At 38.1% G+C, this 13810-nt stretch overlaps 1 protein-coding gene across 2 annotated transcripts in view; it reads right to left on the bottom strand.

Annotated features, from left to right (window-relative positions):
• The window catches only part of R3HDM1 (R3H domain containing 1), a gene marked incomplete at both ends in the record, with an annotated part of 52805 nt that overhangs the window by 10790 nt on the left and 28205 nt on the right, over positions 1–13810 (bottom strand). Inside the window, 5 exons of one of the 2 annotated variants that reach the window (XM_082001444.1) lie at positions 158–312; positions 5160–5280; positions 5779–6039; positions 9681–9782; positions 11212–11366. In XM_082001444.1, coding sequence (XP_081857570.1) covers positions 158–312; positions 5160–5280; positions 5779–6039; positions 9681–9782; positions 11212–11366 — 794 coding nt within the window. The remainder of the gene's footprint in view (positions 1–157; positions 313–5159; positions 5281–5778; positions 6040–9680; positions 9783–11211; positions 11367–13810) is intronic. The other variant, XM_082001445.1, reaches the window with a different exon arrangement.

A 13810-nucleotide genomic window follows, 5' to 3' on the forward strand; every position in this document is an offset into this window, starting at 1 on the left:
ACTGTGGGGGTTTTTTTTTTAAGTTTCTGTCCCCAAAGTGACCTTTGACACCTGCCTGCAGCTTTCTACCACTTACAAAGTCAATGCACTTAAAACAACAAAAAAAAATTACTCAAGCACACCAGAGTGATTGGAAATTTATGCATAAATTACCCACCTGATAAGATGGCACTGAAGGATATGGAACAATCACACCTTGAATTTGATTCCCGACATTGTTGTGTTGGCCACCGACTAGATTTTGATTCTGAGGCTGCTGAACTCCAACTAGACCCTGGTAGTTTTGCGGCTGGTTAGGCAAAACCTGGTAACCTGAAATTACACATTTAAATCTTATTTTGAAATAATGAACACATTTTATACACAGCTGGCTATGTGAAAACATGTGTAGCATTTTCCAATGGCTTCTTGCATCTGGCAACTTCATAGGAGTTGAACTTATCATGCATATAAAAAGAAGCCAACATTAAAATTAATGGATTTATTCATTTGTATCCAGCATGAAATACTATTTGCAATGCTGCTCTCACACACTTGCAGTATTTACACTCTAGTGAATTACATGCATTAACACCTTAATTTGACAGGTGAAAGCTTAAAGCATTTGAACAAAGCATGCTATATAATATTAAATCCAATTCTTTGTTATGAAGAACAACGTCATTCTGAGTTCTTTAGTTTGGAAATACTAGATATTCTAAATTTTGCTAGTACCTCAGGTACCCTGTGGATGAGAGCACCTTGAAAATCTGTGTAAGGCATGTGTGCAAATCTTTTTAAAAAGGGCAATTTCTACTGAAATCTGTAATGCTAAAAACAACTGGGAACCGAGAAAAATCTTCCAGGTAAAAGCCATGTTCATATACAGTGGAAGACATTTTATATTCAAAGTTACCTTGGGAGGAAAAAAGAAAGATGTTCATATTCACCCCTCTACAATGCCTCTACAACAATTTATTATTGCTTAAACTGGTATCCTCTGCTATCTTTCAAAAATGGCTTAACTCCCCAGCCCCCCCCAAACCCGAAAAGTCCCAAAAAGCAAGCATGAGTGCCAGCAGGAAATCTGTGCATTTATTAGGTCCAACCTTAACTCCCACTTGTTTTTAAATGTATAGTAGGTAACTGCTACCATGATCGAAACACAGGCACAACACAAGTTCTTTTTTGCCTATTACGTAGGTATGTGCTACTTACCACATGAGCAAAACCCCCATGACCATCAGTGTTTCTGAGACAAAGCCAGTTATTGCTCCAGAATAACAAAACTGGGCTTGTCAAGATGCACTGACAGCAAGAGAAGTCTGTATTTAACTTGGGCACATTCACATTCTACTGACCTTCACTTTCCCCATCCTCTCTACCTTGGTGTGGAACTATAATAAAGCAAATATAGCTGCAAAAACTCATTTGGATATTTTTTTTAAAATTGTGTTCAAAAAATTGCATGGTCTATTTTGAAAAGAGTTATTCAGTTAACACAAAACACTTTTTTTGTAAGCAAACCCCACCAATGTTCATGGATTACATACATGCAGGGTACAATGAACATTTTGAATTAACAGTCTCAGCTGGATGTCTCTATAGAAATTGCAACAATGAAGACTAGAAAAGACTGTTAATATAACTAAATATTGCTTCAGAAAATTAAAGGGAAGAAGGTTCAGTTTGTCAAAACAGAGCTATTCATTAGAAACACACAACACACTATAAATATTTTCAGAGTACTATATAAATCTTCATAACAATGCATACTTGAATCAGGATTAGTAATTAAAATTTTTAATAACTCTTAAGTCTGAACCATGCACAAAAATCGGTCTCATATCCGTAATAAACAAAATGCTTAAGTGTACTTTGCTACAAAATGATCTATGGCACCTAAAAAGCAGCAGAATGCAAAGCTGCAGTATATGACAGATACAATCAATAAATCTGCAATCTAAACCCTTAATTTCCCAGAAATTGCAATGAGGCTGTAAATATTTTTCAGCTTTTTCTGGCACTTCCAGAGACAGATATGATCAATTTTGCATGCAGAGAGGCCTGGAACAATATAAGTTGACTGCCAAGAAGGTTCCCCACAGCGCTCCAAAGAATGCTCTATTTTTAGCGTCCCAATTTCACCTCTGCATAGAGAGTGGTCTGACAGAAATGCAGCACTCAGCAGAAAACCCACACCTGCCATAGCAGATTGTCTCATTACACAGAAATACTCTGAAACAGTAGATAAAAAAAGAAGCATGTTTCTTAATATTGACATGAAAAAGTAATCTCTGTTAATATACAAAAAATTAACTTAGAGAATACAGAAATATATTTTTTGAGTAACACTCATTAAGAGCAAGAAATAGCCTTTATTCAAGAACAGAAAAGCAAGTACAATCACTTGGTTAACAAGCTATGAGTTGATTACAACTATTACAACTACAGCTATTAATATAGCTGTAATAGTTTTATCACTGGCCCTTGTGAGGCAGAAGCTAGCTGAACTTCAGCTGGTGTTCCTACAGTAATTGTAGTTCTGATAAGATTGTTCATCAACCTGCAGTTAGGTCTCATGGTAACCGGGCCCTCATTATCAGGGCAATCTGAAATGCCTTTTTCTTAACGAGAGTTTTCTTCTCCCGACATCTTTTGGACAACCAAAGTGTTTTTATTAAAAGTGAACCCCCCTAACATTTCACCTGAAACCCTTTTCAAAAAGAAGCCAGGAAGCAGCTGAAAAAGAGACCGGTTCACTGTGAGAAATGTAAACCTCTCAGACAGTGTTACGGCCCCGAATCCAACAGCTCATAAATAGAGTCAGGCCACTCCGTAATACTAAACCAAAAGTGGCCTCAGTTGCCATGCTCTCAGAAGCTGTCATCTTTTATCTAAGTTTGGTTTGGACAGTTATTTCACAGTTACCAACCACTTTATAAGGTGAATAAAACCCACAGTTTTTACATGATACAGGATTTGTTAATTCTCATTTTAGACCAGACTCATTTCTGTATTAGCCAAGCATCATGCTGTGTTTTGTCTCAAAAATAGCCATTGCTCATACGCATCAACCATTTCGGATGCAGCTTCATTTCAACTTTCGTTTCAACATACAAATACTTAAGGGTTAAATTAAATCTACAAGAGAGAGAATTTCAAAACACACCATCTCATGAGCAGTTTACAGAACAGAAAACATGATGTGGAACTTTCCATCTCTAGAAAGCTCACTCAAATTTGCCTATAAAGCAGTGAGAGCCAGCAATGGCTAGGTAGCAATTTGGAGAATTTCAGTTAAGACACGAATTAGACAGTTTCTAGTAAAATACTTCTCTCTACCATTAGTAAACACCAAGTAATGAAAGCGGATTGAATGGAATTATCAGCTGGACCACCCCTTCACTCCTTAAACATGATCCCTTTGATGTCAGAGTTACAAGTATAAGGTACATTATCAAAGTAGCTGTCTGCACAGCTTGTTTGTTTTATTTTTTCTGGGGCACTGAGGGAGATTTTAGCTGCTGATGCTTTTCACCCTGTCCACATTACAGGCAGTAAAATTCAGTTAAAACGTAAAGAGCTAAGAACATACAAGAAAGAAACACACTTACCTAATAGCAACCGATTCCTCCCTTTGCATCTTGGTGCTGATGCACCGTCACCCCATGCTTTCAAATTGAGATTGTTTTGTTTAGCTCCATACATACATTAGGCTCTCTCCGATTTAGAGAGTTTGTGCGCTATTCACACAGGGTGTCCCCGTAAATGGGGAACTAATCCCAGCTGAGCCTCAGACTTTTTGCTATTAAATAGTCTAGGTATTAAAAATTCTGAGGAAGGAAAGCAAGTTGTGTAATACAGTTGGATAACACATCTTTAACACCAGTGGATAAAACAAGTTGCAAAAATGCGTAATTTGTTTTCCTTTGAAAAAAATGTCAATATACTTTCACTTCTGAAGAGTGAAAAGTTGGTGATCTATTTTGCAGTAAACAGGTACTAACAGTATTTGAAAATGATCTGACAACGCTACCATAAGTGGGCATCACATCTTGATGATTCTGCAATGAAATAATCTCCTGTAAATTCATGAACTGAACCGTGAATAAGAACTTCAAGTGTTGCTGCTATTGGAGCAACTTCCTAGAAGACTGACAGAAAAGGGAGCCATCCCTCTTACAGGCGACTTCATAGTATATAGTATACAGCTATAAAGAAATCCAGTTAGTATTTTTAAAAGCTGATCTTTCATCCTATTTCTGTAGAGCGACACATAGTTGGGGTTGAGGGGAGGAATTAAAAAGAAATCCTTCGTCCTGAAGGAAGCTCAAAAGGACACCAAGTCTAACACACTCAACTAAGACATGGTACAGAAGCCTGATTTTTAAGGATCTCTGCCTCCAAACATCACTAGTTACTTCGGAAAGTTTTGACTGTGAGGCAAGGTATTACTCAGAAGTAAATTGGTTTCAGGAAGTCAAATGTTACTGAAGAAGTCAACAATATTTTTAAGTACAGCTTATCAGAATAGTGGTAGCTAAAGTTACAATAGACAATAGAAAGGAGACAGAAACACAGCTTGATAACATTCCTAGAAAGGTAACTCAGAAACAGTTGAAAAGTCTTTACTAAAGATAGAAGGAGCAGAAAACTAATTCTAATGACTCAAGTCTCATTATATAGTCTATTCAATACCCAGATATCTTAATCATAGGACAGAATGACAAATTAAAACAGTATCACTGTTTTAAGAGTGTTTTAAGAGTGCTTCTGCATAGCACTCTTTTCATGCCACAACATCTAAAATTAGTATCTTTTGTTTAGATCTTTCAGTTAAGGTACATCTCTGCAATGTTACAACATTTAAAGGCATTAATACATCTTTCTTTGGAAGTTACTTGAAAGTTAGTAACTAAGTTCCAAGTTTTTTAAATTATTCAGTTCTAAACTTAAAAAAAAAAAAAATCCTATAATTCAAGTTACAGCACAAGCCACTCATAGTAATGGCTCAAATCTCAAGTTTCACGAACAACTGACTCAAATTTTTCCACTTTGGGTTAGTTACACTTTGTATCTCCTACTTGAACTTTCGCAGCAAAGTAAGTTTAAAAAGCAAACTCAAGAGAAAATGCACAGGAGGCGTTTTAATGAAATGCAGAAAACGTTCAACACACCTGTCTGCTGCCCAGGCTGTGCCAGTGGCTGGTTTTGCTGTGTGTTGTAATGGACAGAAATGGGTCGATACTGTTGACTGGAGTGCGGGTACTGACTGGGGGTACAGTAACAAGCTGGCATCTAAAAATAAACAATTGCAAGAGATTCACTACCTGCAAGTTTATAGAAGGCAGGCATCTACATGCACAAAGAATCACATGATAAAAGAAAGAAGCAAAACTTATTAAAAGGTGCAACTAATGTTAAATGGTTTAGAAATTAAAAAATACTTATACCACATAAACTCCCCCTTTAACAGCCGATTTCTTCTACTTTCACTGTAGAAGTAACAATTCCCAATTTCTACAAAGAAACATCTGAGACACTAGGAAAAGATGCAGAACATGAGTTTTACCAGCTACAGGTAAATAGGAAAACCTGGATGATTAGTCCTCCTCAAGTAAACTGAAGTCATTAATTTCAAAGCACACAAGCCAGAAAAAAATCCCAACCCCAAAATAAATGCACAGAGCTGCAGTTTAACAGGGAGCCCCACACCACATAGAAAGCTCATTAACAGAACAGCATGATCAGTGTTTAAATAAAGCTTTTGGAAGGATGAAAACAGAGCCATCATACCTGTGGCACAGGTTGCTGCATGTACCCCTGCTGCTGGAGTACTTGCTGGTTGACAGGGTGGCTAGATGTCGAGTAGCCTGGAGCAGAAACTGGCTGGCCAGAGGGTGGTGGAGGTGGGGCAGCTGCGAGGATATAGCTAGGCTGCTGCGGGGGCTGCAGGACTACAGTGGACTGGAACATGGCCGTATGAGGTTCAGCTGGGTCAGCAGGTGGCTGGCGGGCAAGACTCATATGGCTAAATTGTGATCCTAGGTTGTCTTGCTGCAAGAGTTCAAAAAAAAAATAAAATCACATTCACAAATGCACATTCAAGGGAAAAAAAAACAAGAATAAAAGAGCCAAATACCTCTGTAAGTTTCAGATATGCATGTCTCAAATTACCACACATTAGCAACATCAGCCAAAGAAGAACAGGACAGAACAAGATGGAACACAGCAGTAAATTATCCTCAGGGCTGACAGCAGGAGAGAACATCCGTATTCAGACACTTCACTCATTTCACTGCAAATATTCAACTTGTGGATTACATCTGCCTCTATCTACTTATTGTAAGAATTCAGTTGTCAAAAATAAAGTCAGAATTTCTGTCAACAACATTTTCTGATTGGACTCCAAAGTTTGAGTGAAAACTTCTAACCCCAGTTAAAGTAGCTGAAAGCATTAGTACTGTTAGAGTAATTTTTGATTTTAAGAGCTTACGTTAACGAGGCTCTAATCCTGAATAACAAGGTACATTCCTCTAACTTGGTATTATACTACATGCAAGGATTAATTTTTTCTAGCCTGAAATCAAGTAACAGTTGCAAGGAATGTAGACTAGTGGTTACCTACTATCTGTACTTTTATTAACATCTGAAACTGTGATACTGATTGCACTGAGCACTGCAGGAGTCCTGTCAAATTTGAAACTTCTAGTACTGTAATCCCAAGATCCTTTTCTTTACAAGCAATCCAGTACCTAATTATCAACATCCTGGAAATCAGAAGTGGTCATTAGTATTGGGGTTTTTTTTTTAGCTGAACAGGAAATGTGAACCAAATCTTCAGAAGCGGACTCTCCAAACATGGAGGAACATTAAAAATATTTTAAGACCACCTGATCTTCCCTTAGATCATCCTGAAGAAGACAGGAGTTAATCAAGAAAGAGTAAGTGCAAGCTCTGTCTTTCACCGATTAGTTGCCTTCACATTTTATGATTAAATTTAATAGTTCTCAGGCCAAAGATAGCCTTGATACCACTGGAAGTATGAATTTGCACCTAAAACTTTATTTAGAATACCTTTACATCTTAAAAAGCGTTATTCTCATTAGATCAATAATATAATTTTGCCTTTGGCATTTCTTACACAAAGATGCCTATTCATGCAAGTATAGTGCTTTTCTACATTGGATTTTACATTCTGCTTTTCACAATACCTAGTTTAGCAAGGAGATAGTGACATTATGTCTAAAAATGTCCAAAGGCTAAACCCAAGCCTTACACATTTTTATTTCTGCTACAGTACCAATATAAGCAAATTCAGATCTGGTCAGTTTGTCCTACAGTGATATGTATAGTACAGGCGTGATTAACCATGGAAAGATGGCACTCCGAATAAACACATAAAGCAAACTTTCCTGGTACCAACTACAGATGTGTTGTATTTAGATTATAAACCAAGGCCATCAATTCTTTTCCACTACCTTACTAAGTTACCATCGGCAGGACTAAATTTTTGAAACCGCCAGCACATTTAGTATTTGATTTCCCGAATGTGAAATGCTTTGAAACTGTTACAAACCTGGAAAGAGTTTAATTCTCTGCTTTAACAACCGTACGCCTAACAATGACTGTGAATCATAGCACAGAGACACCTGAACTAGCTGCTACTAACAGCAATTTAGTCATATGCTAAACTCGCACAGGACGCTCACACTGGTTAATTAACCATCCTCATTTCGTTACTAATGAGGTAAGTTATCCTGACTGCAGTTCACATGTATTCAAACTCTAAAATAACATGAGAAACAACATGGCTAAAAATTCCACCACCCTCCATGAAGAGCAATTCCTTTTAGAATTGTGTACCTAAAATACAGGTAACAGTCACAATATAGTTTTAATTATGTGTAGGCTCTTGAATTCAGATAAATATGTATTATTAGAAGACATTTCTGATTAAAGTTGAAAGTAATAACAAAATAAAAACCCTGAATACATACTAGAATAGCTATTGTATAACATTGCAGTGGGTTAACCTCAGCTGGCTGCCAGGTGCCGACCAAAGCCGCTCTCCCATCCTTAACAATACAGGAGAAGAAACTAAGGTGAAAAGCCCATGAGTCGAGAAAAGGACAGGGAGATCGCTCACCAGTTACCATCACAGGCAAAACAGACCTGACTTGTGCAAGTTTAATCCATTGCCAATTAATAACAGAATAGCATAGTAAGAAATAAACACAAAACTAAAACCAGCTTTCCCCAACTCCCCCACTTCTTCCCAGGCTCAACTTCATTCCCAACTCTTCTATCTCCTCCCCCGAGCATCACAGGGGGACAGGGAATGGGATTTGTGATCAGTTCATAGCACTTAGCCTCTGCCTCCCCTTCCTCCTCACACTTTTCCCCTGCTCCAGTGTGGGGTCCCTCCCATGGGAGACAGTCCTCCACAAACTGCTCCAGCCTGGGTCCTTTCCACCACGGACTGCGCCAGTGTGCATCACCCATGGGGTCATAGGCCCAGCCAGAAAACTTGCTCCAGCCTGGGCTCCTCTCCATGGGCCACAGCTCCTGCCCTCCACAGGCTGCAGCTTCCTTCAGGGCATCTCTACCTGCTCTGGTGTGGGATCCTACATGGGCTGCTGGTGGATATCTGCTCCACCATGGTCCTCCGTGGGCTGCAGATGGAGAACCTGCTTCACAATGGTCTTCACAGGCTGCAGAGGAACCTCTGCTCCAGCACCTGGAGCACCTCCTCCCTTTCTTCCTTCTGACCTTGGTGTCTGTAGAGCTGTTTCTCACTTCCCTCCCTCACAGCTGCTGGCACAGTGGTTTTTTTACCCTTTCTCAAATACATTATCACAGAGACACCACCAGCATCAATGACCAACTCAGCTTTGGGCAGCACATGGTCAGTCATGGAGCTGCCTGAAATTGGCTCTGTCCGACACAGGGCGAGTTGTGGTCTCTTCTCTCAGAATTCATCCCTGCAGCCCCCTCCACCACTACCAGAACCTTGCCACATGAACCCTACACAAACATGTATCCAGTAGACTATCAGAGCAGTACAGGGAGTTGGGAAGCCTCAATTTTTGACCTGGACTCTAGTTCAGATCCTGCCTTGGATAACTTCTCCTTTACTAGGTTTCAGTTTCAATTTGTGTGTGTGGTTTTTTGTTTGTTTTGTTTTGTTTTTTTAAACACAGAAGACTAAGGTATTCCATTTCCAGCATCTATTTATTAAACAAGGGATGCTAGTGAAGTAGGAGTGTTAAGAGTTCTGGCAAAGGGGCTAGAAAAAGGTAACCTCAAAAAAACAGCAGAGCTGATCCCTCAAAAGGTATTAGGGTTCAGCAGAAGAAAAAGGAGCAGAAAGAAACAGCAAGAAAGGGTGGAAAGAGGTTAATCCAGAGACATAATGAGGTACTGACTGGCTAACAAAACAATATCATTAGAAAGCTCTTCCTTTACAAATCTAAATATAGAGATATAGCCTTAATTGTATACATTTCTGCTGAACTCTAGACAAACACATTAAAGTCTCAGGAACTATTTCCCCTGACTCGGGTAGTATTTTACTGTGATTGAAAAGCTAGCCAGTCACTACACCGGTATCACACACCACTTAAACAACCAAGCAAAGGTCAGCATCCACTAAAGATTAACCCGTGCAGAGAGGAGATGAACAGAAGGTATAATACCAGAGAATACTGCTGTGTAGAGGAGACTGGCAGGAGCGGGGGTGGGTAAGAGACTGCAGAGTACTGAACAGGCTGGGAAGAAGGCTGCAGAGGCCGCAGAGGCTGAAGAAATAACAGGTTTATAAACATGGTTAACATCAGAGTAAGAGAGTGAAAACAAAGTCAAAGTCTTTTGTAACAGAAAAAAAAGCAACTACACTCCAGAAAAGCAACTATGCTCCATTATCAGAAAGAGAGTAGAATCCTCTGTTTAAGCTAAAGACTACGTAGAATTAAAACGAAAGCAATTTTCAATACCTCAGTCTACCAGAAGAAATACATTTGCTTTTATTTGTTATACGTAATATTGGCTGTAAGTCAAATTGCTTCGATTTAACATTTACTCTTTCTGTTAGAGAGATTCTTTGGAAACTATGAAATAAAAACTACACATGAATTCTAAATACAAGTTGTTTCAAAGCATCTAAAGACAGAATGAATTTACTACTAAACACAGATTAAACCATATTACTTTCACTTATTCAACAATACTAAAATATTTTCGCTAGATTGTGGTGGTTTGAACATCAGAGAGGTGGCATTGCTGATAATATTTCAGGCAGGTTCAACTCCAGTATCCGTTGAGAAGGCAATCACAGTAGTAGTATAACATTTGTGAAGACAACTGCAAATACTACATAGACGCTTCCATAAACTAGATGGGGAGAATGAGCACGAATGGGCCTTTTTCAAAACAGACCATCTCTAGTGCGGCATACGCAGGTATACTGAGCAGATTTACGCCAGGGAAAATGAACAAGGTTAACGGTTTAGATGAATTTCTATAAATAACTTTCTGATAAAATTTAAGAACAATTTGAAAATACCACAGGAGACTACAGCCAGTAGTGCCTGAAATAGCTGCTGTAAAAAGAGGTAAAACCCTCCCTTCTCCTGCTAGTACACACTCTTTGCTTTTCTTTTCTTCTTCAAGCGCTGAGGTCATCTTTTATCTGGCCTATTTTATTAAATTCCTCTCATACAAGAGGAGATGGGTAAAATATATCCCGTTCTTCAGCATATAGTTTTGTGAGTAGAATAGGCCAAAGCGCTGTTAAAGAGGTGTTCATACTCCACCAGCCCTAAGCTACCTCTTTTGTGCCACCAGTACTCCTTGTGCCGTACAGCCCAAAAATTCATCTGTCTGAAAAATAACCTCAAGACAAGGAAACAAAGATTTCAGTTGGACTAACTCTCTTCCCAGACTGCTGACTGTATTGCTGTTAATGCCAGGGGTAACCACACAGTGCGACTACTGATGAAGGCAGAAGCTCTTCCTGAGCAATCTAGGCTTGGTATGTTCTTGATACCATAACATTTTCATACTAAAATATTTTCCATATTTTTATGAAGAGGCTGCCTACCATATCCTGTTACCCATATCTGTGTAGCTATTACTTCTTAACGTAGGCTTCAACAGAACCAACCTACTGATCCCTTGTTATCAGACAGCAACACGAGAGTATCAGCATCACGTATTTGACATGTGCACCTGTGAGAGGATGTGATTAGCTGCTGGCTGTTGCTGCGGTGGTGCGGGAAGAGGTGGCTGTGGCGGAGGTCCAGGCACTTGGGTCCTAACAGGTTGCTGAGGCATAGGAGGATTGTACACAACTGGAGTGCCGTCTGGATTAAGGAATGGCTGACCTGAAAAGTTGAGAGAGAACAAACACAACCAAATGACAGCCAGCTGCATCATCTAAGTCTGGAGAAAATAAAGACAAAAGTATTTACAGTATGCAAAACGAATAAAACAATAAAATTTTAAAATAAGTGAAGTCATACTGTTTTATATGAGATTTATGCCAAATTGCCAATAGCAATGACTAAACAGGCCTCACTGAACAAACTACATGCAGTTAAAAAAACCAAAACATTTAAGGTAATCAAAGATATCCCAGTCTTTACTTAGTGAACACAGATAAGTATATGCTGCTTATCTTGAAAACTCATTTTTAATCAAGTGGATTGAAAAGGGCGGGAGTAATAAAGGAAAACCCTACTAAAAATACTATTTTAAGGACCTTTTAAAAAGAAGGCAATTAAATGGATCTCCTTGAATCAATTTGAACACCAATCAGAACACAGCTTAAAGGCAAATATTTAAAAAAAAAATATATAAAGCAGTAGCAGCAGTGGTACTCCCATAACTGCTAATGAGATTACTGTAAACGGACTCTCTTCCCCTATTCATAGATGAACTGACTTTTAGCTTTCAAATGAAATAATGTAGTATTATTCTCCTATTTAATAATTTGCAACTTCAATATTACAGCAGTGGACTTATGAAAAAGAATTAAATAATAAACTACTTGGAAGTAAATTATCAACAAACAGTGATTTACTTGGGAATTTATTTAGTTGGGAAAAAACCAAAACAAATCAAATCAAAGGAAGAACAGATTAGCTAGCAAGGACCTGTGCCTAGCCACTTAATGACATGTGTCTTGTATTTGCTTATTTTCATGCTTAAAGGTCCAAATGCTGACATAAATTTTTCTCTCTTCCAATATAATTATTTTCTTTCTAGAAAGCTATAATCTGAGACTAAAGCCTTTGCACCCTAGCCAGGGTCCTGTCAAAGCAGACTAATGCTTCTTAAACTTCTTCATCCCATTGTATTTAAATGTAACTGGCCAACATAAAAGTGTAAAAGTTACTGAAGAGAGGACTGAGGCAATTAATGCAAGAGATAGACAAGAAGCCTAAGAAGACTTGCTATATTCAATTTCACTTAACGGATTTCTCTTTAATGCTCAAGAATTGTGAATGTTCACATAAGTAGGGCAACAGATTTTCTTATTTCCTTCTACCACCTTCTGGTAATCACTGGAGCTTAACTTGTTTCCTGTACTGGCTGAATAAGAACTAATTACCATCTTCAACTACCGAGAAGAAAGACTCTGACCTAAGGTCACGAGATCCTCTGTCAGAAATGCTGAGAAACCAATCTATGTTTTTTGAACTCTGTCATTTGGAACAATAAGGAACAATTACCGCATATGATGATGCAAGTACGTTATAAGTCAAAAGTTTATCTTCTATCAGACACTCATTAGATATTAACATAATCTTCTGTTATGCAAGACTATTAATGACTGGTTAAATACATTAGAAATGGATAAAATGTAGGAAGAATCACAATTTGAAAATCTAGCTAATTTTAACAGATATTAAACAGGGTAAAGCCTACAATTCTGCTGCCCTCTCTGAGGGGGGTGCAAGTACAATGCAAATTTTTCAGATGAAAAACTTTCACAGTCACATCTGTTTCTCTGCCCTTCCCTGTTGCTATATGGGAGTCCCATCAGTGTAACAGGGAAAATGACCAACAGCACAGGAGGAAGAAAGTGAAACTAATCACATGCAAAATATGGACAAGCACATAACTGAAATGAAGATTACTCAAGACCTGCAATTTTTTAAATGGAAAAACTCTATCAGGTTTTACATGAAATCACTTTCAAGCTGCTGGTATCATTTCAGTGCCTGCAGTATCTGTTTTGCTGTACAGTAACTCTAAAAGATTTTAGCATGGTCATGCTATAAACTTACACTATGAAAAATGACAGCCAACATTCTTCCTATTTAGTGTGGACTACAAACACTAAACCGACTTATTTTTCTGGCAAAACTTTACCACCAATCATCCTATTTGTCTTCAGATGGTCAACACACACAATGGAAAATTTACATATAAGATGTACAACCGTCACATTAGAACTAGAAAAACTAAGTCAATAGTGCTGTTGTCCTAGACGTAAGATGGCAGATACATCCTCCTCCACATCCTATGGGTATCTATGAAAATTAGATACTACAGCCAGCCATTTGTAAACAATTGTTTAGCAGGGTTGGCTTAAACTATTTGTTCATACAGTAAGGCATTCAAGAGAAACCTTAGGCAGCGCATCAATATGCAGAATTAATAATTTTTAAAAATCTCAAATTTTGTATACAACAGCAACTGATTTATATTAAGGAAAAAGAAAAATTAGTCTATTTCAATGTTAAACGTTTTAGTTACAGAAGAGAAATAACTTTGTAGCTGATCATTTTAACAATGCCACTATGAAAAAATTTAGTTTAAA

This window comes from Phaethon aethereus (assembly GCF_964289735.1).
Source record: "Phaethon aethereus genome assembly, chromosome: 6".
NCBI lineage: Eukaryota > Metazoa > Chordata > Aves > Phaethontiformes > Phaethontidae > Phaethon > Phaethon aethereus.